This window comes from Chanodichthys erythropterus, chromosome 24 (genome assembly GCF_024489055.1).
Source record: "Chanodichthys erythropterus isolate Z2021 chromosome 24, ASM2448905v1, whole genome shotgun sequence".
Taxonomy (NCBI): domain Eukaryota; kingdom Metazoa; phylum Chordata; class Actinopteri; order Cypriniformes; family Xenocyprididae; genus Chanodichthys; species Chanodichthys erythropterus.
Window position 1 is genome coordinate 22180113 of NC_090244.1, and position 27484 is coordinate 22207596.

The 27484-nt window shown below is 38.5% G+C and overlaps 1 protein-coding gene across 2 annotated transcripts; it reads right to left on the reverse strand.

Moving 5' to 3' along the window:
- Positions 1-126: 126 nt before the first annotated feature.
- Positions 127-27484, reverse strand: si:dkeyp-19e1.3 (USP6 N-terminal-like protein). Of its 2 annotated transcripts, XM_067380433.1 has the most exons (14): positions 27330-27484; positions 19791-19864; positions 15994-16079; positions 15703-15742; positions 15445-15525; positions 12197-12304; positions 9594-9703; positions 7947-7995; positions 4489-4609; positions 4288-4382; positions 4136-4201; positions 2682-2781; positions 2205-2357; positions 127-1297 (listed from the first exon to the last, which is right to left on the reverse strand). In XM_067380433.1, exons 2-14 carry the CDS (start codon positions 19854-19856, stop codon positions 141-143), a joined length of 2232 nt encoding a protein of 743 aa, XP_067236534.1. In that variant the 5' UTR covers positions 19857-19864; positions 27330-27484; the 3' UTR covers positions 127-140. The 2 variants fall into 2 exon arrangements, with proteins under 2 accessions (XP_067236534.1, XP_067236535.1); XM_067380434.1 differs by lacking the exons at positions 19791-19864; positions 27330-27484 and adding an exon at positions 13264-13401 and having other exon boundaries at positions 15445-15742; positions 15994-16071.

Below are 27484 nucleotides of genomic sequence, written 5' to 3' on the forward strand. Positions count from 1 at the left end.
TACAGCAACATTATCACAACATCTAAAAGATTAAAAAAACATTCACTTCATATCACTGAAGTATAAAAGTCCAAAATATGGAAACATGCCTTCGGTTCACACCAACACTGGTACTTGCCTTGTAAGGATGATTTCAGCAACTAGTGACTTGGAACATGCATTCGGTAGAAGTCTGAATCAGGGTGTACAGGAGAGAGCATTGTGGGTCGTGATTTTTTGGGCGGTAGTCTTGGGGGCTCTGGCTGACCCGTATCTTGTTCAGTCTGGTTTAGAACCACCTGATTACATGGGACTGAAGATATGGGTAAGGGTCTATCTGTGAAGCCTGTAGGTGGTTGGGGGAAAACGCAGTCTGGAGTCACCCAACGGTTTGACTCCTCAATGCATGGAGGAGGTGGAGGGAGTGGCGAAGAGTCAGGGGTGTAGAAGAACATAGATGGGGGTGGGAGAGAAAGAGACATGGCATCTTCTGAGGGAAGGGGAAGGGTGGTGTTCTTGAGGCCCAAGTTTGGGTTTTGCGGCAATGTGGCCGCTATCTCCAACAACCTCTCCACAGACTGATCTTCCTCTTCCGAGAGGTTGTCGTAATGCGAGGTGTTGGAAGGTCGCCGGTCACCTGAGGATGGTGGAACATACAGGTTGACGGGGAACTTGCTTAGCTGCCGATAGGATCTATACGAAGAAGGAGATGAAGATGGATCTTCTAAGATAAGATCCAAAGGTTGGGTAACTGGTGGTGGAGGTGGGGGAAGGTAAAACGGGACATCCTCTTCTAGAGGTAAAAGCTCGACCCCTTGTTCGTTGCAGGGAAGAGGTGGAGGAGGTAATTCTGGGAGATTCAAAGAGTGGATACTGGAACAATCTGTTAGGGGTGTCTGGTATGGAGGAGGCCAATCTTCAGACTCCGCTGACATGGGCCTACTGACACATTCACCCTTCAATGAAAGAGTCTCTGTCGAAAATGGTGTAGGTTCTGGATGGAGTAGATGATTCTTTTGTACAGGTTCACTGTCTTGATTCTTCAGTGTGGACCCTGAATCTTCAGGTGTCACTTGTGATGGTGAAGAGTTGGAAGGTGATTGGGTGTGCTTTGAAAGAGGGGAAGATGAGGTAATAGTAGGGATGTGTTTATCGCTGCTCTGCTTGTGGGTGGTGGTGTCTTCCGCCTGAAGCTTAGTTGAGGTTTGTTTGTTGTGTGCGGCTGGTGGTAAGGGTACAGATTCATTCTGGATCACTGGAAGCAGCATTATTGGACGCTCCTCACCCAGTGTTATCTTTGGGAACTCGTCTCCCTTGGCTACAAGACAAATCCAGAAAAGAAATCACAGGATACTCTTTAAAAATAAAGTTTGTTACAAGGTTCTTTAAGTTCAGTAAATAACCCAAAGGACCATTTTTGTTGTATTAGGTTCCTGAATTGGTCATAAGGTTCTTGATGTTACATTATAAGTTTGTAAGAGAACTCTGTTGGCTTCCAACATCTTTAGAAAACCATCTGTACAGGAGCTATAAACAACTAGGGCATATAAACAGCTTTGTGAAAGCTTCTCAGATAGCATCAGACTGTAAAACTCTTATTTTTGGGGTTTTAACTGGAGCCTTTACTTCTAGGAGTCTTCACTTAAGCCAGGTGCACAATGTACAATTTATAATAGTCCTTTTAAAATTGTTTCTTCTCAGACTGTACTAACATGATCCCCACTGTAAGCCATGTCACACTGGGATCTCAGTTGTCATTAATGTCATAAAAGTCAAGGCGCATTAAAAGTGGACACCGCAAGAAGACTTGTCTGGAGACTTACATCATCGATCTATGATATGTACATTTACATGTGGGATAGAAATGGTGTCTAGCAAACAAAAACAATATTTAGCATTCATTTTCTCTTGAAAAGAAAACTGGAAGAAAAGACGATGTGTGTGGAGCAAGTGGTGGTTTGTTGTCTCGCTTGATTTAATGGTTGTCGTTGGAGAAGTCGCACTACAGGACAGTGCGTCAAATCTTCTGACACTGTCAGAATTTCATCTTAAGGTAAAAAGATGGCAAAATTGTGGCCAAAATCATACAGTGTGAACCTGGCTTTACAGACACCAACGACATTCATTATAGAATTGTAAAGTACATCTTGTGAACACAACGTCCTTAATTATGCTCTCTGGTATTTGCATAGAATGTTCTCATTTACAACAATTTTGTCCTTTACCTGGAGGAGGGAGGTCAAGCTTCATTCTGCGGAGTTCTGACATAGACGATTGTAGGTGATCAATAGCAACATCATCACTCATGTTGAAGGAGGAAGCAATACGATCCTGCAGAAACTCCCTCAGGTCCTCCAGAGACATCTTCAGAAGATGCTCTGAAAGAAAGAATAAAGCTTTAGACTATAAACTTCAAATTAATCTCATCTACACTACCCAAGTAAACATTATATCTAGGAAGTTAATTTTCTACTACAACCATAACTTTTGTGTTTTTGAGCCCAGACTAAGACTAACTATAACTATACAATTTCACTATATAATAATATGGTGAAATGATGATAGTTTAAACCAACCTTTAACCACAATACAGTTCTGTGTTGTAATAGTGATAGCTCATGGATTATCTATTGTAGATTCTGAACCTTACCAGCCCACGTTTAACCACTAGGCTACAGAGAGAAGTGGGAAATCTTGCTTACTTTTGTGCAATTTGAGGAGAGTATAGGCCATGGCGGTAAGAACCTTTTCTCCCTCTAATATGTAGATGTCCCAAAGACGCAGAGTGAGTGTGAAGGGTGTCTATGTAGTAGAAACACAAGAAGTCATCAACCGGCTAAGCAGAACTCCAACATAAATAAAACATTGACATCAGATTCTCTAAGGGGTTCAGCCTAGCCATATAAAATTTTTAGCAGATGATGTTTCCAGTCTTTTTCACACGAAAACTCACTGTAAGCGAGTGACGTGATTCTCTTCCCTGAATATTCAGCAAAGAGTTGCAGAATTTGGACTGTGCTTTTGCAGAAAAAAGTCTTGCCCCAGCAGAGGACAAAAAAGCTAGTGCAACCAAACTTTTTGTCCTGGCCTGGACTAGATCACAGAGAGGAGGTCCAGAAAGAAAGAATGACTGCATTTGCACTGTTTATCTATGTCTATAAAAGGTGCCTATTAGTACCTTTGATTAGTAATATGTACCCTTATGAACCTTTTGGGGCGGTTTCCCAAACAGGTTTTAAATTAAACCAGGAGTAGGACTTAATCTAGAATAGTTAATCATGTTTTATAAATGGCTTTCTGAAACACAGATTACCAACACCTGGACTATGGGGTCCAGAACTAAAATAAACAAGATTAATTTAAAAACAACTGTGCTAATCTGAATTAGCATGACAGGTTGCTTATAAAACATGGAATGAACCAGGAAAGACCTATCAGCATGCACCATCTAGAGTTTCACATCAAAATCAACAATGACAGCAAAAAAGGGGTAACTGGGCACAAAATTAAGGTTCTGCCATGGCCATCCCAGTTCCCTGACCTGTACCCTATTGACAACTCAAGAGGAATGTGGATCAACATGGACTTGGGGAAACTGAAGGATCTGGAGAGATTCTGTATGGAGGAGTGCTATCTGATCTCTTGTCAGCTATTTAGGAGATGACTCAAGAGTTGTTATCTTGGCAAAAGGAGGTTGCAAAAAGTATTGAATAAAAGGGTGCCATTAACTGTGGCCAATGTGTATTAGAGAAAAAAACATTTCATAATGAGATTTTCCCCATTTTCAGTTGTTTTACGTCAATGAAAGGTTAGGTTTTGGGATTTTTTATTTTTATTTTTTGTTCATATCTGCAAAGGGTGCCAATAATTCTGGCCACGACTGTATGCATCCAAGTAATACGTGTCTTCTTTGGAACAGCCCCATGGTAAGTTTAATTTAAGCCTCAGTTTAGTCCTGGAGTAGCTCTAGGAAATCATCTAATTAAACTCTGGACTAGACTAAGTCTAGGACTATGTAAAACCACGGCAGAGAAAGCCGATTTCTGTTAATCTGGTTTAAAGGGCCATTTTAGTCTAGGACTAGGCTTAATCCCCTTTAAGAGTAAATAACAATGGTGAAAATGTTGACAAGTTGAAAATGAAAATTATTCCTCACCCTGTCAATAAAACACTGAAGGAACCATTTGGTTGTGTAGATACCAGTGGACATCTGTTCCTTATCCTGAGTTGAAGACAACAACAAATATAAGTATTAACTTACATTTGGTTAAATCCGAGCAATTTAAGGTTCAAAATAAGAAATCTCACCAAGTGTTTCCTGAGTTTGGGAAGGAGTTTGGACAGTATTTGGTCATGATGAAGCTGAAAACGGTGGAGTTTGGGAAAACCTGGGATGAAGAATCCTTTAGAAACCACAGAGAAAGATAGAGATTAAATCAATAATTACAGCACGTTCTACAAAAACAAAAGCTCTATCTTATTTATCTACAGAGAGTGAGAGACACTCACCATGCATGGCATGTTTCTGATTGGTCAGTAGCTGAGATAAGGCCCAGAATGCATCTTCCTCATTCATGTACATGAGCAGAATGGCAGCGATCTGGCTCATCCCCTGACAGTAGCTCACTTCCTATACAAAACCACATAACCAACAGTGTGGGGTAAGTTACTCTAAAAAACATCAAACAACATTCAGACATAGAGAATGGCCTAAGCCCTAAGGAAATAATAGTGCTCATTTCACTAATTACAAAAGTTTTTAGTGCTTCTGTACTTCTTCTGCCATAGACAAAGACCTGCTTCTTGTTCTCTCCACCTCTTTCCCCCCTCCATCGCCCTCCTCTTGCCAAGTTGACCCACTTTGTACTAGGCACATCGGGAAGGAAAAGGAATATGGTACCATTTCCTGTCTTTTTGAGACCGACACACTCCTCACTTTTGCAAATAAGGAAATTTATGTGCACCTAATGTTCCAGCAGTTTTTCCAAACATCCTGTCAAACTATCATTATACAAATTTCTTCCATTTGTCTTTGTCGATCCTCTATATTTCCTGATGTTTAGGGTCAGTTCCCAAAGAGTGCCCAATAAATACATTAAATAGCATATCATCCAATTAGCACCAGACAGAAAGCCTCTGTTATAGCGTTTGCTTGTCTTAAGCCCGGAACACACCAAGCCGTCAGGCAGTTTTTGTTCAGTGTTTTCTCAGTGTGTTCCATACCGCCGGCTGAAGTTGGTCCTCGTCAGCTTTTTTTCGGCCGATTCGACATGTTGAATCGGCGGAGCTCATCGGTCAGTCGAGCCAACTGATCACTCTGATTGGCTGTTCAGCTACTGCTGGTACGGAAAAACATTTCTTCTTACGCAGGTGCAGAATGGATGTGCTACTTGGCCGCCAGGTGTCAAGCATCGGTTTGATGTGTCAGGGCAACTGTGGACCCAGACGCTGCCGACATGAGCCAACCCCACAGTCTGCTTTCGTCTGCACTAGTTCGTCGGCGTTGGCTTGCTGTGTTCTGGGCTTTAGCCAGTTTTCCAGCCTGGTCAAACTGGTATTCTTCAAAAAGCTTACGCTGTATGTCCTATGCCTTCCCTATATTACTTATGGAAAAAAATGCAATGTTCGTTCCGTAAGTAGAATAGGGAAGGTGTAGGACATACAGCGTAAGCTTTTTGAAGAATACGGAAAGCGGAAGCACGTGCAAGGCAATAATTTGTGTTTATAAAGCATATACAGTTGTATTTTTTTCGAAAATGACCAATCGTTTTGCTAGATAAGTCCCTTATTCCTCGTCTGGTATCGTTTAAAGCCCTCTGAAGCTGCACTGAACCTGTAATTTTGACCTTCAACCGTTTGGAGGTTATTGAAGTCCACTATAAGGAGAATAATCCTGGAATGTTTTCATCAAAAACCTTAATTTCTTTTTGACTGAAGAAAGAAGGACATGAACATCTTGCATGACATGGGTAAATTATCAGGAAAATTTTATTTGAAAGTGAACTAATCCTTTAAAGGCTAAAATAAACAAGTTTACAGTCTGCAGATTTTGTGCAGAGAAGTTATGACTGATTTCACTGAAAATCATATAGTGTGTGATGAGCATAGTCTCCGATTTTCTAGCTGCAGACTACTGCCGCTTTTCCACTGCATGTTACGGCTTAGTACGCTTACTTTTTGCCGCTTTTCCACTGCATGGTACGGCTTGGTACGTTTTGGCCGCTTTTCCACTGCATGGTACAGCTTAGTACGCTTACTTTTTGCTGCTTTTCCACTGCATGGTACGGCTTAGTACGCTTACTTTTTGCCGCTTTTCCACTGCATGGTACGGCTTAGTATGTTTTGGCCGCTTTTCCACTGCATGGTACGGCTTAGTACGCTTACTTTTTGCCGCTTTTCCACTGCATGGTATGGCTTAGTACGTTTTGGCCGCTTTTCCACTGCATGGTATGGCTTAGTAAGCTTACTTTTTGCCGCTTTTCCACTGCATGTTACGGCTTAGTACGCTTACTTTTTGCCGCTTTTCCACTGCATGTTACGGCTTAGTATGCTTACTTTTTGCCGCTTTTCCACTGCATGTTACGGCTTAGTACGCTTACTTTTTGCCGCTTTTCCACTGCATGGTACAGCTTAGTACGCTTACTTTTTGCCGCTTTTCCACTGCATGGTATGGCTTAGTACGTTTTGGCCGCTTTTCCACTGCATGGTACGGCTTAGTAAGCTTACTTTTTGCCGCTTTTCCACTGCATGTTACGGCTTAGTACGCTTACTTTTTGCCGCTTTTCCACTGCATGGTACAGCTTAGTACGCTTACTTTTTGCCGCTTTTCCACTGCATGGTACGGCTCGCTTAAATAGTACCACCTCTGTTCAGGTTCCAAGCCGTACTGATACTAAATGTGACGTGTAAACACTGCAGTTCACTGATTGGTCAGAAAGAATTGTAACTACCAGCGTCATTGGATTTGAAACACGAGACACCAAACCAGCTAGATTTAAAGTTAGTAACAGCCACCGCAGCATCATTTGTTCACACAACTTTCTTTAAACGACCATCGCATGCATCTTAGGGGGATAAAAGAAAGAAAAAAAATGGCTGCATCATGGTCAGTAGATGAGGCGTAGATGTTCCTCTCGTTGGAAGCCGAGGAGCAGATCCACGGCAGTAGAGGCGGTGCAACTATAACGATCAGTCTATAATCCCACCCACTTTGAAGCGGTACTAAACTGCAGTGGAAAAGCAAACTGAAAGTAAAGTGAGCCATGCCGAGCCGAGTTATACCACACAATGGAAAAGCACCATACGAGTCCATCCAATTAGAGGAGATCAAGCATGTTTGGTATTTTTAGACTATTTTAAAACAAATGGTTCTCATGTGTCATGCACCTCCTAGAAAGGTGGCACATATTTCTTTGTGAGTTTGTTGTGTTCAGAATGTCCAAAAAAGTCACCAAGCGTATGATGTCTACAGTAATAAAATCTGTTCTGCTTTAATTTTTAAGTTTATCCAATTTTGAAGATCATACATTTGCAAACAAAAGGGGATATCGGCAATATTAACCCAAAAGGCACACATGCACAGTTCCAAAATTGGAAATAGTATTTCAGCCATGTTTATTGTACCTACTATTTTTAACATGCTACCATTCGGGACACAATTCTCCAAATTTTGCATGCTATACAGTATGGATAATATGCAAACTGGCATGCAGCCATATCACTGATAAAAGTTTTATTTCATTGTTGGGGTCTAAAGTCATTATATTTAGCTGAACTTAAGAACAATAGAAGTGAATAGGAAGTCGCTATTAGTGGGGCAATTGTATGCGTGTGTCTGTGTAGGACTGTTGACAGGGTGGGACACCGAACTGCCCTTCTTCCCCTCCGCCCTGGTTCATCCAGCACATGCTGTTCTGAGTTACATAACACATTTACACACAAACATTCAGACTCTGTCAGTCCCTCACCGTGTTGTAGACCGAATAAGCTGCCAGCACATTGAACAGGGCTTGCTGTCTGTAAAAGACAAAAAAACACAGGTCAAAAACAGCCTTCAGTAGTTACTGAAAGGAAGTTCAACCAAAATGTCAAATTAACAATGAAAGTTTCAATGTGGGTTAATGATGCGATACTAATAGTAGGCCAAAAATTGGGTCAATGACATGAAGCTATTATTTTTGTGACTGAATACAGTATTCGAAAGTACATTTCATACAGACAATGACAATGAATGTGACTTCTGTGATGAACATGTTTTTAATTTCTGAATTAAAATGAATTTACAATATTTTGTGTATGCGTATAATGTTAAAATTATCAAAAAAAAGAAGTGTTAATAAAAATCTGGGAAAAAAATGTACATTTATTTTACATTCTATTTGTATTATTATTTCATAAGACAAAGTCATGTAAATTATTAAGATTTGACAAACCTGTCTGCCAAAACAAATTATTGTTCTCATGTGACACCAAAAACGTAAAACAGGAAATGATACCTGACATTTTTCCTTTTTTTCCATCATGGACATCATTCTTTGTCAGTAACCCAACTACATTTTGAGCAAAAAGCACTGAGGGTCCAGCCCAAATTGAACAGTAGAAAGAAACCAGCTCACAGTAGCAGTCCATTCATGCATAAGCCATCACATCCAAAGGAGATGTGTGTTAATAATTCATAGCGTCTGCAGATTTGAAAAGATTCAGAAATGCACAGCAAGACCCTTGGTTACAAGCCAGAGGAAAGCAGAATTGTGACTAGTGTGTTGTAGAAACACTTAAGAGTAACACAAACAAATAGCAGATGTGTTAAACAGCACTTCCGCCCCATATCCTCTTATTGGCCGTGCAGTGCTAATAAAAATGGAGAAGTCATTGCTCATATCTTCCATCCACCAGATACCCTGCCTGTGCAAAGAGGTTGGTGGTTGATCTATGTTTATTGTGGGTGTGCAGCCCATGCAAACCTCATGGCTGAAACCTTTTCATGCACTTTGGTCTACACACTGTGAGGTTTGAAGACCATTTCAGTTTTCATTTTCCAAGTAAGTGTGAAAACTGTTGAATATCAAATTTGCTGAAAGGTTATTGAAGGCCGTCTGGTATACATTTTGTTAAAAAGCCATGATTGACTCGTTGGCAGTTTAAAAACAGAAGAAAAAAAAATGTTTTTGACATCTGTCCGTTCTTAAGAGGATATACAATCCCAAGTGGGTCTTTATGATTGTCCGGCACAAAAGGAAATATATATTTTTTTCATGACACTGTGGCAAAACTCTAGTTGTTATGGATAACATCAAAGTATTTATTTATTCTGGGCATAATGGTAACGAGTCATCGGTTGTGTCATTTCCTGTTAGGGCAGGAAGCTTAACAAAAACGCAGTGACAAAGAGGAAGTTGCTCTTGTTTTGGCTAATGGTTTACAGGGTCTGAGCACCTCATTTCAGAACCATCTCAACACGTTACACACACACACACACACACACACACACACACACACACACACACACACACACACACACACACACAAAAAGAACAATGCCAAACAGACCTTGAGTAAAAGGAAGATAAAACTAGATTTTGTATCCGCATGTATGCATTCATGCAATATCTTACTTGACCCCAAAGCGTTCCATGAACATGATATGATTTCTAAAGGTCCTGTTGACATCAAGATCAATCTGCTTGATTTCTGTTGAATACTTCTTGGCTTGTTCCTTCATTATCTGCAACAATATGAAAACAAAAATGATTGGAGATAATCGATATGTTGTGAACAATTTCCAGTTCAAGACTGCTGTTAATTAAATGAACAACAACAACAACAACAAAAACATCTTTTCCTAAAGTTAAACTTGGTGACATTTTTAAAAAGATTACCCAAACACTGCCCAACTGCCAATGATCAGACAGATTGTCATCTCTTAAACTGATGCCATTGGCTGAGCCAAAAAACAAATCGGACTGCTCAAGTAAACTGCCTCAGGGCACGGATGTTCATACGGTTCTCTGAAAGTCGATATACAAATGCCTTGATAATGGTTATTTGTGCATATTAAACTGATAGGAGAACGTTTTTGGACATTGTCACTATAAACTGTCGTTGTACACAAAGAGCTGCATTAGCTTTCCACAGGGAAAATAACATTATATATGTATACATGACAAAATTATCATTTGGGGTAAACTATCCTTTAAATTATATTCACAGTTAAACTTTTAAAAACATTGCATTTACAGTAATGGGTGATTTCACTTTTGATATATTCAACAAGTTACCAGGCTGTTACCTGAACTACAATGCATCTAAATTTTCAAAAACAAACGTTGATAGCCACAAGTTTCCATTTAAGAGAGACGCTTCTGCTATCTGCATTCATCAGAGCAGTAAACAAGTTATAAATATTACAGCGGCACCTAGATATATTTAGAAATTCAGATATAGATACACGTTCAGTTATAAATACAAATCTTGAACTCTACAGTTTCTGCAATGACTAAAAACAAAAAAAACTATAAAATAACTATAATAATAACAGTGAAAATAATTTTTAATGTTAAAGGGATAGTTCACCCAAAAATGAAAATGATACCATGATTTACTCACCCTCAAGCCATCCTAGGTGTATATGACGAAAACATGAAAACAATCTGAGTTATATAAAAAAAATATCTTGGCTCTTCCAAGGTTTATAATGGGAGTAAATGGCGCCAAAGTCAAAAAAAGTGCATCCATCCATCATAAAAGTAATCCATACAGCTCCAGGGGATTAATTAAAGCCTTCTGAAGTGAAGCGATTGGTTTTTGTAAGAAAATAGCCATATTTAAAACTTTATAAACTAAAATAACTAGCTTCTGGCAGACGGCCGTATTGCAAGTCGACTTGCGTCAAAAGAGTAACTTCTGACGCGATTAATGGCGTAGGATATAGGAGTAGCGTAAGCTTAGATGCTTCTTGCAGTTTAAATATATCGAAATCCTCCGATATTTCTCTTTAAGAATTCTTGTTTTAATATAATTTAATATTTAGACATTTGTGCCAGTAGTAAAGAATCAAACTGAGCCACTGAGCCATTACTTGAAGTAATCTTTGAAACGCTCGGATAATCACACAGCTCCTTGATGAGGTGAATTCTCCTTTCTCTCTATGCAATTTCGGGATTGAATGGACCCAATATTTCCTCTTTCTTTTTCTCTTTTTAAGAAGAGAGCAGACAACTAATCATGCTCACTGCTTGAAGACTTCATTTTGTATTGTTTTACGATTTTTTTTCGCTACACATTCATTAATACGCATCGGACTCAGTGTGCAAGGTCTCTGTGCATGACGAATTTTTACGATTGCGAATACGAAAAAACGCATGCGAAAATTTCGGACTCAGTGTGCAAAGGCCTTTAGACTTCTAATTCGTGACTAGTGTTAGTTTTGCTCTATCCTCTGAGATTCCACGTTCGTCAATGCGTTAGGGCTGGGCGATATATCGAATGCTTTTGTCACGCGCATTTCGTCAGTAAAGCCGGTTCCCTGATTACCACTAAATCGCCATCACCTGCTTTCAAATGGAGCGGCTTTACTGACGAAATGCGCGTGACAAAAGCATTCGATATATCGCCCAGCCCCACAATGCGCCAGGTCAGATTACTCTTTCTCTGTAAGTCGTTGAGTACAGCAGTCTGACGGAAGCTCTTTATTTTAGTTTATAAAGATTTAAATATGAATTTTTATCTTACAAAACCCATCACTTTGCTTCAGAAGGCCTTTATTAACTCCCTGGAGCCATGTGGATTATTCACTGCCATTGTAAAGCTTGGAAGACCCAGGATATTTTATAAAATAACTCCAATTGTGTTCATCTGAAAGAAGAAAGTCAGATACACCTTATGGATATATACCTTGAGTATGAGCAAATCATGGGATAATTTTCATTTTTTGGAGAAATATCACTTTAAAACCATGGAACTTTTATGTAAGAGTTGTTAGACTACAAATCATGCAAAGCAGAAAACCTTTGTTATTAAATTAAAACGTTGTTGTGCCAAGAGGGCAGATTGGAGACAAAACAATCTGGCTAATTTAAACCCAAACAATCACACAGGACAAAGTAAAACCCAAACAAGTGAGTCACTGAATAAATGAACATCAAACAGCCTTTTTTTTCCAAAGGACTCATTAGAACCCAAACATATCTCACAAAGATGATCTCTGCAAAGCTCCTACCTCGTATTTCCTGAAGTTTGCCCGTTTCACATTTTCCACATCCAGTAGCAGAGCCCAGACCTGACCGCGCAGCTTCAAGGGAATCCCCTTGTATACCCGCTTCATCATCTGAAAAATGCACATGGGAAGAGGAAACAAATGGCGAGATTTATTTTTGGGTCTCCATAATTCCGGACGTGTGGGCCTCTTTAAACGTAGTAAAAATCTGTGAAAAACAGCAGTATTGAGTGGCATATTATGTAAATATAATGGCAGCAATATGATAAGAGACAACAATGTTAAATATTTCAATATATTAACTGTTTTACGATTGCTTCAAATTTCATCCAATTAAAGTTGGAACTATCAAATTTATCTCTTGGTTTCACACAGACAGGGTTTAAGATTAGGCCAGGATTAGGCCTTCGTTAAAGGTGCCCTCGAATCAGAATTTGAATTTACCTCGGCATAGTTGAATAACAAGAGTTCAGTACATGGAAAAGACATACATTCAGTTTCAAACCCCATTGCTTCCTCCTTCTTATGTAAATCTCATTTGTTTAAAAGACTTCTGGAAAACACTCGGATCTCAACATAACACCGACTGTTACGTAACAGTCGGGATCATTAATATGTATGACCCCAATATTTGCATAATGCCAGCCCATTCGACGCATTAGACAAGGAAAGGCAGTATTAACGGCTGGATCTGTGCACAGACAAGGTAAGCAAGCAAGAACAACGGCAAAAAATGGCAGATGGAGCAATAATAACTGACATGATACATGATATCATGATATTTTTAGTGATATTTGTAAATTGTCTTTCTAAATGTTTCATTAGCATGTTGCTAATGTACTGTTAAATGTGGTTAAAGTTGCCATCATTTCTTACTGTATTTACGGAGACGAGAGCTGTCGCTATTTTCATTTTTAAACACTTGCAGTCTGTATAATGCATGAACACAACTTCATTCTTTATAAATCTCTCCAACAGTGTGTAATGTTAGCTTTAGCCACAGAGCATAGCCTCAAACTCACACAGAATCATAACCATCACGTAACCATCTAAAAAAATACTTTACTCACATAATTCGAAGCATGCATGACGAACATCTTGTAAAGATCCATTTGAGGGTTATATTAGCTGTGTGAACTTTGTAAATGCGCTGTAATATATTCGACAGCTCGTGTGGTAGAGAAAGCGCATCTCTTAAAGGGGCCGTGCTGAAAAAATCAGTGCATAGTTAATGATGCCCCAAAATAGGCAGGTAAAAACATTAATTAAAAAAAATCTATGGGGTATTTTGAGCTGAAACTTCACAGACACATTCAGGGGACACTTAGGATTTATATTACATCTTGTAAAAAAACAATCTAGGGGACCTATAGAGTGCCCCAGGGATGACGCATTTTATTAGACAAAACCCGGAAGCGAGTTAGCATTTTAGGACTTCGGGTTTACAACGCCATTAAAGTGTATGGGTTTTTTGAATGGGTTTTTGCTAAATCGCCTGAAATAAGGTCTGTGGTGAACAAAGCCTCTAAATACTTTCACGTTTTGATCTATGACATAACACACACCAGTTATAACCCGCTTGTGATTTTTTCAACTTTTACTGTGTCTTAAAATCGGCGGTTGCTAACAAATTGCTAAAAGGGACTACTTCCTTTGGCGGGGACTTTAGACGTCATCATGACAAACAGGACATTTGGACAGCATTTCTCATGAAAAAGTGGAAAAGTGTTCATAACAGCACAGATCATAATCAGCGAGCATGTTCATAAATAAAGTTGTTTTCTAAATAAAGTTTGAGGAAGCTTGGTGGTGACGACGTTGATCCGCGACCATGGTGTGCTGTAGTCCGTTTATAGTCTACTGTTAGCTTTTTATATCTGTCCACTTTATTTAGGCTTCAAAATCTATAAATGTTGTGTTAACTTGTAAAGATTATCTTGATAGACAAAGTGATACTTGATAGTAAGTGTCATAACCCTTTGTTAAACACAGAGCTTATTTTCTGCGAAGTCTAGGGGAAAAAGGGAACCCGTGCGCCGCTAACTTCCGGGTTGGCCTACAAAAACGCGTCATCCCTGGGGCACTCTATTATGCCTATTATGCTCTATTATTAAGATGTAAAGAGTGTGTATGTGAAGTTTTAGCTCAAAATACCCCACAAATATTTTTTTTTTTTTATAGCATGTTAAAATTGCCACTTTTTGGGGGTGAGCAAAAACGTGCTGTTTTTGTGTGTCCATTTACATGCAAATGAGCAGCTGCTCCCAGTCCCCTTCCAAGAAGAGGATGGAGCTTCACGAGCTCATGCAACAACAAAACAGGACAATCTCACGCACGGAAAATGTCAGAAACTGTCAGTAGCGGTGTTCAGTTCAAACCAGAGTCGGACAATGATGCATACAGAGCCAGAGAATATATGCTGCATGGAGATAGACCAGGTATAGTTTAGTTTAATTACCGTTATTACTTATGTTGTCATCTTGCTTTTATCCACTATTAGTACAAGCCTTTTGTAGCGGGCCCAGTCCAAATGATGACCAAAACTTTACTGATGAGTTTTATGAAGTTTATCATACATCACACAGACATCACATACAGATGATCGCGCTCACTCGCGCTCTGCTTATGCTTAAAATGAGGCGCCTATACAGCAATCTGTCACGTCACATTAAAGAGCGACAAAGCTGCATATTGTTTGAATTTCGTGATAAAATGGACAGAATTTGAGGAATGAGACTGTGTTTCTTATTGAAAGTAACAAAACACAGAGCTTAATGCGATTATTGGTGGTTAAAAGTGGTTAATGGGCTACAACTCTGTACTCGTCGGTACACGTGTACCGAACCGAAAGACACATACGGCAAATGTTCGGTAAGAATACATTTACCGTTACAACCCTAATTTGTACAGAATCTGCGAACGGCTTGTTCTCAGACACTGCTTATGATTTACGAGGATTAAAAAAAGGAGTGGGTGGATTTTTATCATTATAGGGTGGTTGTGTACACACACACTGCCAACACACATTTATGATCAAACACCATGTAAAAGTGAATTTTGCATAATAGGTCACCTTAATTAGGACATTTAAGTAGCTTTTATAAACATGTCTTAGTTGCTGGTGTGCATCTTGAGACAAAACAATGGCACTAACATATTTTAAGATATATCGGTGCAAGACAGCTCAAACATGCATTTTAGTCTGGGACTAGGTTTAAGCCTTGTCTGTGAAACTGGACATTATAAGTTACCTTTTCACTGTTGTGGTACTTTTGCCACTTTTTCACCATCTTAACCCATTTTTCCTCTCTTTCGACCTCCTGGAGTTTGTACTAGGGAAAGAGCATACTGCACTTTAGTCTTAAATCTAAAAATGCAAGTAAAACAAAGAGGATATACTATGGTGTCAACTATAGTAGACACCATAATTCATTGGGTTAAACTGAATTTTGCCATAGAAGATTTAACAGGGATTGCAGGTGCAAGGAAAGCAGATATCCTAATGTCACCTTCTCCTCTACTGCGGATGGTGTTGGTAGTTCCTCTTCACTGGAAAGAAAGTATAAAGGGGAAACGGTTGTTAAATCTGTATTTAAAAAATTCGGAAGCATCACTGGAAGATTTTATTCTAGACTTATGAAACACAATCCTGACAACGCTGTTCTAAAGGTTACAGACAGGCGTAAAAGTTTGCACATATACTTGACAACACAGTTGAGCAATTAACATCTTCAAATGAGCACAGAGGTCATCATCTTGTTAGACTGTGTGGTAAAACTGCCAGGACAGGCGAGACTTACTGCAGGAAACCGAAACGGTCTGTGACCTTGTAGATGCTGTAGTCCGCATCCTCCCAGGGCTTGATGTGCACACCCTCCTGCCTGCCCTGCAACCAGCCAAACAAACAAACTCAGAATCTGGAGCAAAGGCAAAAGACCCTCAAACCAAGAGATGATTGGGACTCAAATAACAACACGATGACTTAAAGTAAAAGTCAAGAAAAACATTTGAAACTTTCTGTTTGGAACAATCCAGATATCCAAAATAAATAGGGATGATACTATAAACTCAAAGAATCCACAATTTATTCTAACAGACTGATATATTTCTCTGTATATTCCGAATACCTTATCTGTATAAGCGTCATAAAACTTATCTAAAAAGGTATCCGAAGTACGCTGAGAATTTCCATCCAGACTGTAGTCAGTGTTGTAGCAGCAATGTAAGCATGACATCCAGATGTTGTCCATCAAGACGCTTCCTCCTCAAAAGATTTTGGCTGTAGAAAGCTAAAACTTGCTGCCTTCGCAAGCTGTATATGGAAGTTTCGAAGGCACTAAGGCTTGTCTGGATCCAATGTGCATATAACATCCTGTCTACTAAGTTATGGCCTTTTTATGGACACATTTTTAAAGGCAGCATTGATATACCTTCGGTGCCCATGATATCCCACAACCCTGTGTCTACAGTTCACACACACAATTTTAAAAAAAAGGTGGAGAGGAGTAGTGATTGACCGATATTGATTTTTTAGAACTGATACAGATAATGTGTGTTTATGTGCCCAGATAAATGATATGCAGAACTGAAATTTATTTACTGTTTTACTTCTGTTTTTGACTATTACAACACCACTGAACTGAACAAACAATTTAACAAACCATTCTCTGGAATATTGGAATATAACAAACAAAACATTGTATTTTATTGCATTTCTCAACTGGTATGTTATATCAGAATTATTAATAATGTTTTTGTCATTCTAGATTATGAAATATCTGCTGACAAAGTGCTGAGGGAACAGCAAAATGCAGACGACTTCACGAGACTAATGATGAGCATAGACAACAACGAAAGAATTAAATTCAGCGCTTTTATTTCTAACATGTGCTCATTAATGGCTGTATTATTTAATTCATGCAAAGTTACATCTTTATTGGGACAAGACTTACTTGAAACGGATTATCTTACGTGAGCTTGTCTCTTTCTTAGAGACATGTTGCATAAACTAGCTACAATGCAGGCATTTATATAACATCTAATTTGTGCATTAATTGCTGTTATGTTAAATAAAGTTTACTAATTACAACAAAAGCAGGTAAGTATACTTTACCTGTACTCGTCTCCACTCAAATGCGCTGTAATGTATGCGATCCAGTGTGCAATTCTCAAAACACCCACAAGATGGCAGTGTTTATTGGTAAATACGATAATCGATAATCGGGGAAAATATCAGTAAATCGATATATCGGTCGATCTCTAGAGAGGAGCAGAAGAAACGCTACTTTTAAGACCACATTGCGGTCACAATGTATAAGGTTTTATCAAAAGCTTTTGAACTTGGCTTTATTACACTGAAGTGCCTTGAAATGCACAGCATTATTCAATGTGTTGACGTAATTTCCACAAACACGAAGACAGAGTGGGACATATCGAGCAGCTCCTCCCCTTTTTTAAAATGGCCAATATGTGGCCATTTAAATGGCCGGTGTGTTTATATCACAGTTTGCCTAGAGCCATTGTGTTCGGCATTCGCCACATTTGACAGCTTATGACAGCTTATGACAGCCACGCAGCTAGTAGATTCCCCTTTTAGATTGAAACTGTTACTAAAAGCAAAACAGTGATCATAATCATGCTGAGGATGTGTATTTTGGAAAGTGTGTAAATTATGTTGGTGCAAGGCGCCACCATTGTTATCTCTTCCACTCATTAGCAGTGTTGGGGAAAGTTATTTTTTAAAAAGTAATGCATTACAATATAACAAAAAAAACTAATTGTGTTACTTAGTTACTTTTAAATGGAAAGTAATGCATTACATTACTTTTGCGTTACTTTTTCTCACCTGGGCTGAGCTTGTTTGTTTTTTAAATAACAAAAAAGTTCTGTTTTTGGCAAATGTAAAGGCCCTTTCACACCAAAAGTGAAACGAATAAGCCTCAGGCTGATCACAGATGTGACGTTTTTCTAAAGTCATTTTTGCTTATTAGTATGGTTGAATTGGATCATCGAAGGTCAGTGAAGTAAAAAGACATTGGTTAATAAATTAAGATTAAATACATAAAGTATATTTGTTTAATTTAATACATTTAATTATTGCAGGTTTGTGCAATATTCTGAGATTGCATTTCACTGTTTTTATTCATTTTGAGGAATACTGATTTTGTGCAAGTGAGATGAGTAAATGTTCATATTTAGTCTAGAACTACAATAAGCATCATGTTTACACGTTGCATTGCACTTACTCGATTTCTCTCAACATGGGGAAAGGAGAGCTGTCAGTAAATGCATGGGAAAACAAAGCAACTTGCGTTACTTATTTGAAAAAGTAACTCAAATATTTTGTTGTAGATTTAAAGTTAAGCATTACTTTACTAGTTACTTGAAAAAAGTAATCTGATTACATAAGTCAAGTTACTAGTCAGCACTGTTTCTGATCCCGAGTCTGTCTAACCATTTCTCCATATTTACACTGTCTGAATCGCTCCCTATCCCTTATATAGAGCACTATGTGCCATTCACCATGTAGTGACCAGTTTCAGCCGCAACTTCAGCGTCTATTTATAAATTAGGGGGCGGAGCACTTTAGATTCAAGAGAGCATTTGATTGGATGATGAAAATCGGATGAGAAGCTGAAGTGCAGGGTGATGTCATCAAAATCATTGATCCATATTGGACAGAAGTGAGAGACTAAGTTTTGAAAACTTATATTTTCTAAATGCACATTTTTTCATTGTTGTGGAACAAACTAGCTTATAGATAACCTTAAGGCTAACATATTCATACTAAAAACCAAAAAAAACAACTAAATTTTGATTTCATGGGGACTTTGAATTTGACATTGACTTGACATTGACTTGACGGTGTTGGGTGTCCCATACTCGAAATTTGTGCTCTGCATTTCGCCCATCCAAGTGCGCACACACACACTCACACACACACACACACACACACACACACACACACACACACACACCTGGAGCAGTTTTGAATTCAAATTTGTTTTAGATCATTAGATGTGATGTTTTATGCCTCTAAAGCATGTCTGAATCATTTCCTTCGGTTGTACATTCATACAAAGCCACTGTCTGTGAAGTCATGACTGGACAGCAAGGCAGATATACCACAATATGAACCCAAACTACATTTACCCACATATTATACATCAGCCTTTTCATAGCTTTTCTTACATCAGTTGTGTGCAGCATCTCTAAGGAAAGTTTTTCCTTGCCAAGATCAGCAAATTGCAGCAACTTTTTGGGTGGTGTAGTCTAGTGGTTAAATATCTGGGATAGTTGATCCATGAGTTATCACAATCATTCCCTTGAGCAAAACACTTAACCCTAGGTTACTCCAAGCAGTGCCGTACCCCAAATCTTGGCCTCTCCAAGAGGAATGTTCATGTACGTACTGCAACATCTGATTTAATGACTACTTACTACTTTACTTGTGCTACTTTGTCAGTGTGCCTTTGTTGCTCATGTCGCTGAAAGTTAAGGGACATTTATTAACCAGTTTCCTCTTGTCTGGACATCAAGTTCAAAACTCAAAACTATTGAAAGTCAGAAAGTGGACAACTAAAAGGATGTAACTTGCCTTCTCATATTTTTCGATGATTTCAGCCCGTTCTTCAGCTATTAGCGTATCAATGTCCTTCTTCATCTCAAAATCTGAAAAAGAAACAAAACAAACATAAGACTTTGAGCAAATGGGCTCATCCAGATGCATGGAAACATGTCCCTGAATGTTGCTGACATTACTAGTCCTCTACAGATCCACCTTCCTGTCCGTTTGGCTTAAACGCATGAAAATGATCCGAGGCATACACATTCCACCAATATTACAACATTCAGTTCTGCCTGAAGCTGACAGACACACATGTGAGGTGAGGTTGCACATTCATCATGAGCCTAAAACAGACAAGTGCTGTTATGTCAGCTAATTGTTCAGACACTGATTTTTTTCAGTCTAACAGTCTTGTCAGGAAAGGTGCTGGACAAACTCATGCAACATGCGAGACCAGGACTGAAATCACATGGAAAATTCCAACAACTACCTAGGTTTATCAAAAGTACTGACTTCAGTACTTTATAGATCGGATTCTTAAACACCTCTGATTGGCCATTCTGTTCACGCAGTCAACAGATATGTTTATGGTCGGCTACAATGATCAACACTTCAAAAACATGTTGTAAATAGACATTGTTGATGCTCTTCACCGAGCGCTTACACAGATAAACACGGGAGCGTATGAAAGCAGACGTCTATTACTGTATCCGTCTATCAGCAGATCCCTAATATATTCGCTGATAGACGGACATAAGCGCTCAGTGAAGAGCATCAAAGATGTCTATTTACAATGTTTTTGAAGTGTTGATCATTGAGGCCAATCACAGACATATCTGTTAAGCATGTGAACACAATGGCCAATCAAAGGTGTTTAAGAATCTGCTCAACAGCTCTCAAAATTCTAGGGGGAAATGCTGTTATCGTCACATTTTTTAATTTCAGTACCAACTTGGTAGCGAGGTCTATACTTTTGACAACACTACAACTATCACACTTTGCTGTGCAGGCCAACAGTTCAGCCTTTTCCCAATGTATGGATCTCTTGTCAGATTCATACAAAAACCCAAGCTTTGATAGAGAATTGCTATAAAGTTAAGCAGCAAGTCAATTTTTGGATCTGCAAGGTGGCCAAAGAAGTTGGACAGCATAGAATAGGACATGGACAGGGCAGGAATGTCGCAGCTGATACTCGCCACCATGTGTTGAAAACTAGTGAGGTCTGTTAGTTCACATTCTCTGTGGACAGGTGGGACTCTTACAGAGTCTACAGTTCACCAGACAACTGCTCTGCTGAGACACATGGGCACCTTTCTCTGTTTAACCACCTGTCCTTTTCAAAACATTAGATCATAAAAATGGAAACCCAAGTTTCCCTTTCAAACTTTTCTTCACTCTCAGAAAACGTTCAAACATTTTACCTTTACCCCTAAAAGGTTTGTACCGTGCATTTTTTTTTTTTCTGTCATTGTTTTAAGCGCTTTAATCAATATGTGAGCTGGATGTTCTAAAAGTATATGAGCTGGATGTTCGCTAAAGTTATTAAAGGGATAATTCACTGAAAAATTACAATTTTATCATCATTTACTCAATGAGACTGTAGTTATTCTGTGGATCACAAAAATAGAAATGTTATTTGAAAATGAGCGGCCATAACACATTATTCAGCATTCCTCCTTTTGTGTTCTGTCGAAGAACTTAAATAATACAAATTTGTAACATGAGGGTGAAAGTAAATAGTGACAGAATTTTTGTTTTACACCTTGTTGTCTATGGTAGGGAAGGAATAGCACTATCCTAATGCTTTCTCCATGTAACCACCACCCTCGTGAGAAGTCAAATATGCCACAGTAAACAAATCTGTCTTAAGACTTGATCTTGAGCCAAAACATCTTCATTTCTGTTACTGCTAAAGGGAAAGGCTTGTTTGAGAAACATTATGTCTCCTATAAGCTGACAGGGAAAACAGGTCAAAGCTAGCAAGAGATCCAAGCATAATTTATTTACCGCAGTCTAGGAGTCGGGGAACTAATGGCTTGACAGAAATCACGGGATCAAAAATGTGGGCCACTACTAGTAGGATTGTCTGCTTAAAAGTCTATCCTTTTGGACAAAGCAATAAATGGTTTAACGTGATTTTGTGACTTGGACTCCAAACTATTCAAGCGAAGGTTAAGCTAAAGCTGCGTTTCAATTTTCTCATGAAACTAAATACACAGAGGTCACCCACAGCTCTTAACAAATAACCACATGCTTGCAATTATAAGCGCGCTAAGATGCAGACATTTTTCTTTGATGTTTCAGACAAAACTGGTGGCACAATCTTAGTAATTATCTGAGAAGCTCATTGTCTTTGTGAAACTACTTTATTATGCCCAAGTTTAATTTTTGGGATATGGCTTTACCCATTTTTGACACCGCAGCATCAAACTAATGGAATAAAAAGACTTGGAAGTTTTCATTTTCAATTACACAACTAAATTGTGCATCATTCTGCTTCTTTAAAACTAAATGCCAACTCTAAATCCACAGTTGGATCCTGTTGAAAATGCCGTGTGATGTTCAGCCAAAGGAGGTACAGGTGTGTCACCGCCAACAGGCTGCTGTTTGCACAGTAGGAGCGTGAAATCAGTTCATCACAGGTCAGTGGCAGAAGGGTTATGAAAAGGTGCTGATGGAGAAAGATCCTTAACACTGATCTGTGCACAGTTCAGCTGTTTTTACTGGCAGAAGCCAATATGCAACAACCAACAAGAGCAATATATAGCAGAGACGAACTACAGTTTACATGAACATGCGAACAGTCACCATTCATGGACAGCTTTGGGTTAGTTTTGAGAACAGAACTTCCAGTAATACTTGAACTTCCCCATGTAGGTTATATTTAATAAACTGTGTATAAAAGTGAAGTTTTAGCTATCAGTTTCACATTAGGCTTGACGTTCTCTCAGTCCGACCACATAGTTTGAAGTTGCAAAGCCAAACTACAGAAATCTCACCGAAACTCAAGACTCAATAAATTAAAATACAAGTATAATAAATAAATGGGTGTTTTGTTTGTAAGAGCTCAAGCAAGATTATCGTTTGTATGCCATGGATCTTTATGAGCTGTGCAGAGAACAAGTTTGGACTATTTGCAGTCCAATATTGTGACATAACTTCTCTGATACAATGCCAAAAACTACTCAAACAATCATCCGTGTAGCATATGATAGATATTATGAAATATCTCTGAGAAACAAACAGTTAAAAAAAATATAACTTAAAGGAACACTACACTTTTTTTGAAAATAGCTCATTTTCCAACTCCCCTAGAGTTAAACAGTTGAGTTTTACCGTTTTCGAATCCATTCAGCCGATCTCCGGTTCTGGCGGTGCCACTTTTAACATAGCTTAGCATAGTTCTTTGAATCTGATTAGACCAATAGCATCTCACTTAAAAATGACCAAAGAGTTTTGATATTTTTCCTATTTAAAACTTGACTCTTCTGTAGTTAAATCGTGTACTAAGACCGACAGAAAATGAAAAGTTGTGATTTTCTAGGCTGATATGGCTAGGAACTATACTCTCATTCAGGCGTAACAATCAAGGAACTTTGCTGCCGTATCATGGCTGCAGCAGTGCAATGATATTACGCAGCGTCTCTCACAAACGTCTCCATGGTTGCAAGGCACGTTCCCTGTGCAAGCAGGGGCTCACGGGCACTGCGTAATATCACTGCACTGCTGCAGCCATGATACGGCAGCAAAGTTCCTTGATTGTTACGCCTGAATGAGAGTATAGTTCCTAGCCATATCAGCCTAGAAAATCACAACTTTTCATTTTCCGTTGGTCTTAGTACACGATTTAACTACAGAAGAGTCAAGTTTTAAATAGGAAAAATATCAAAACTCTTTGGTCATTTTTAAGTGCGATGCTAACGGTCTAATCAGATTCAAAGAACTATGCTAAGCTATGCTAAAAGTGGTACCGCCAGAACCGGAGATCGTCTGAATGGATTCAAAAACGGTAAAACTCAACTGTTTAACTCTAGGGGAGTTGGAAAATGAGCCTATTTTCAAAAAAAGTGGAGTGTTCCTTTAACTTGATAAGCCTTATTACATGCCATTACATCCTAAACTTCAGTGCATAAGCCAGAATTCAACCAATTCCAGAGCAATTCATTACAGAAAAAAAGGAAATATATATATATATATATTTTTTTATGTTATTTATTTGTATAAGCTTCTCCTTTCAGGTGAATTAGCCTTTTAGTGCATTGAAAATAGACTTTATTATTTTAATTAATGGATCAGACTATGTATGCCTGGTTGCTAAAAACAATGAAAAACATGTTCATTGTTTGTTGCCTAAGTCTAGCAAATCAACAATAGTAATGTTCTGTTAAAATAGCTCAGCCCATTTCCTATGAACCCAGTTTCCCCCCGGACTCTTCCCCAGGGAAAACTCAAGTGGCCTTCTCAACCCTTGAATGGATACTAAATGAAAGGTGTGAGGTAGGTTATTTCTGAAGAACGTAAGAGTGCCTGGAACGTATCTTAATGTCACAACCTTTTTACAGTGTTATCATCCAATCCACTAAATTGAAAACTTTTAGAGCACCAATAACAATACAGAAGAACTCTTAGCTGGTGGAAGAACCTACAGAAATGCTAAATGTTTTTGCAGAGTTATCTGTCAAAATTGTGCAGATGTGTTACAAATGCTGAAAGTTTGACAGATGTAGATGTCTCAGCAACTTTGAAAGGTTAGCAGACTAATGGTTGGAGGGGAGTGTTTTAAGTGTTTTTAACCCAAGCCGTCAAACTGACATCATCAGAGAAAGAACGCCATTCCAGAACGGAAGTAACTTTTCAGATTTTGATTAACCATGACAAAAATTGTTTTTCTGTGTATTAACTGGCATAGATTAATTGTTTGCCACAAGACTAGTAATATGCACTAGCAAAGTAAACAGGGTCAATTTTGATTGTTAATCTTCGGAACGCAAATTAAGATATTTTTGTTGAAATCCGATGGCTCAGTGAGGCCTGCATAGTCAGCAATGACATTTCCTCTCTCAAGATCCATTAATGTACTAAAAACATATTTAAATTCATGTGAGTACAGCGGTTCAATATTAATATTATAAAGCGAGGAGAATATTTTTGGTGCACCAAAAAAACTAAATAACCACTTATATAGTGATGGCCGATTTCAAAACACTGCTTCAGGAAGCTTCGGAGCATTGTGAATCATTTGTGTAGAATCTGCGGTTCAGAGCACCAAAGTCACATGATATCAGCAGTTTGGCGGTTTGACACGCGATCCGAATCATGATTCGATACACTGATTCATTTGTGCTCCGAAGCTTTCTGAAGCAGTGTTTTGAATCAGTGTTTTGAAAGTCATTTTTTTGTTTTTTTTGGTACACCAAAAATATTCTTGTCACTTTATAATATTAATATTGAACAACTGTACTCACATGAACTGATTTAAATATGTTTTTAGTACATTAATGGATCTTGAGAGAGGAAATGTCATTGGCGTCATTGTAGGCCTCACTGAGCCATCGGATTCAACAAAAATATCTTAATTTGTGTTCCGAAGACGAAGGACTTACAGTGTGGAACGGCATGAGGGTGAGTAATAAATGACATTATTTTCATTTTTGGGTGAACTAACCCTTTAAGTTGGCTTTAAAAAACCTAGCCAGAAAGTTTGAAGTTTTAAAACTAAAAGCTTGAAGTTTGATAGAATTTGTAAGAAAGAAAGAAAGAAGCCTAGCCAGAAAGTTTTAAGTTTTGAATGAAATTGTAAGAGTTTTGACCCCCTCAATGTAAGTTAATCAGATTTTTTATGATATTTAATTTTCATTTTTAGGAAAACCATAAGTCGGATCAGTTTGAAAAGACATAGCAACCCGAGTCAGAACAGTCTGAAGATCTGACCTGAGTTTGGTGACTTCGGTAAAGTTGGTTTTATATTTGCACATTCGGACATCCGTATTCAATAGCCTTGTTAATCACACTACATTGGACATTCAGTGGACATTCACAAGTAAATATGCCATTAAAACAATACTTGCCTATTTTGATCGACTGTGAAAAATGTTGTCAGTTGACAATCGTTGGTTGTCAATATCATGTCGCTGCTTAAAATTCGCAAACATTCATTTATTGCACATTTATTGGAAAGTCTGAATTTATCAGAAGTCCAAATGTGTGAAAATAAAACCAACTTTACCCAAGGAGTTTGGTGGCTGTAGCTTTAATGCTCTAGGAGAAGATACAGTCTAAATTTTGGCTCAGAAGAAGTTGTTTATATGTCCAACTTAATTATGAAGAGAAAAAAGTGACTTCACTTTTAAACCACAGTGCTCTAGCAGCAGCAGGACAAAAAGAAGCCACAAACCTATAATTAAATGACAGGCTGCAACATGTTAGTTTCTTCTCAGATGATCTAATAGCGTATTGCTTGCATGCATAATGCAAACCATCAGTCTGTGCTCATCATTATCAAATGTCAAATTTCAGTGGCCATAAACACTTAACATTGCAACAAGAAGACAAAGCAACATTTTATGATGTAAGGCACAACAAGTGTCTCCAACACACAGCCTCTTTTAGAGTATACACATATGTGCAGCAGGCCACACATGTCAGTGAGATTGTGGTTCATTAGTTCTCACTGGAGGCTTTCAGAAACAGAAACACATGCCCGAGCTGTTGTATGCTCTCACTTCCTCTAAATGTATTTTAGTAACTCAAAAAGAACATCTAATCCACTGACTTCTGTAAACAAGGTAGATTTAAGGATATGTCTAGGTGTTTGATATTAAACACAAGAGCGGTCTACTCAAGTGGAAACCAGCGTGGGCCACGCCTCGAGCTCTGAAAGAAGGTAAGGAAGTAGGCTGGTGACCACAATGCATCCTGTCCTTCTGAAGTTCAAGGTTTCAACACGAAACAGTGTATCTCATGGGAGCCACCAGCAATGATTCACATTTAAAATGTAAAACGGTAGTCTGGCATAGTGTGAATTGAAACTAACGCACTTTAAGTTCATGTTTCTATGCTGAAATCATGTCACATTTGTTAAATAGTAATACACTTTAATATAGTACAATTAAAATGATGAAAAAGCTGACACGTGACCCCGGATGGATTTATTTACTGTAGATCCAAAATGTAACAATGAAAATGAAAGCTCTCAAAAAGACACAAATGACTGATACCCTACAATTCATATAGATATCTAATATGATCTCTCTATGTGAAATGTAATAGATAAAAGTGTCTTAAGTCAATGGGTTTCAGTAGAATCAACTAAAGCCACATGAAGTTTATTTAGGGTCCACTTTCAGTTGTGAACTGGCTACTCTAAAAACAAGACCAAGCTATTCTAGCTTCTAGACAAAATAAACATGTTGAAAGCAAGACTTTATCTGACTTCAGACAGATCAATTGACTTTTATCTGAGAGCTTAAGTTGTTTTCACGCACAGACGCGACAGTAAAGCATTGGCCGACAAAACAACTATCATCAAACTGAACTAAAATAAAAACAGCATTATATGAAATCTTTTACCTTTGAAAACAGACGCTCTGCGCTGCACAGGCTGTTATTTAAAAATAATCTGTGTTCATAATGAAGCCGCTCAACGTGGACAGACGAGACTCCAGTTCAACTGTGTGATCAGTGCATGAGAAGAACACGAGAGCGCGCGCGTGTGTGAGAGAGCG

What these genes read in the sequence shown, in the direction of transcription:
- si:dkeyp-19e1.3 (XM_067380433.1), bottom strand. Translation starts at nt 19,856, where the DNA reads ATGAAGAAGGACATTGATACGCTAATAGCTGAAGAACGGGCTGAAATC. An exon ending in TTCAGTGTTTTATTGACAGG is followed by an intron (nt 2,782 to 4,135) that starts GTGAGGAATAAT and finishes TCTACTACATAG; the next exon opens with ACACCCTTCACACTCACTCT. An exon ending in GCTTGACCTCCCTCCTCCAG is followed by an intron (nt 1,298 to 2,204) that starts GTAAAGGACAAA and finishes TTTGTCTTGTAG; the next exon opens with CCAAGGGAGACGAGTTCCCA.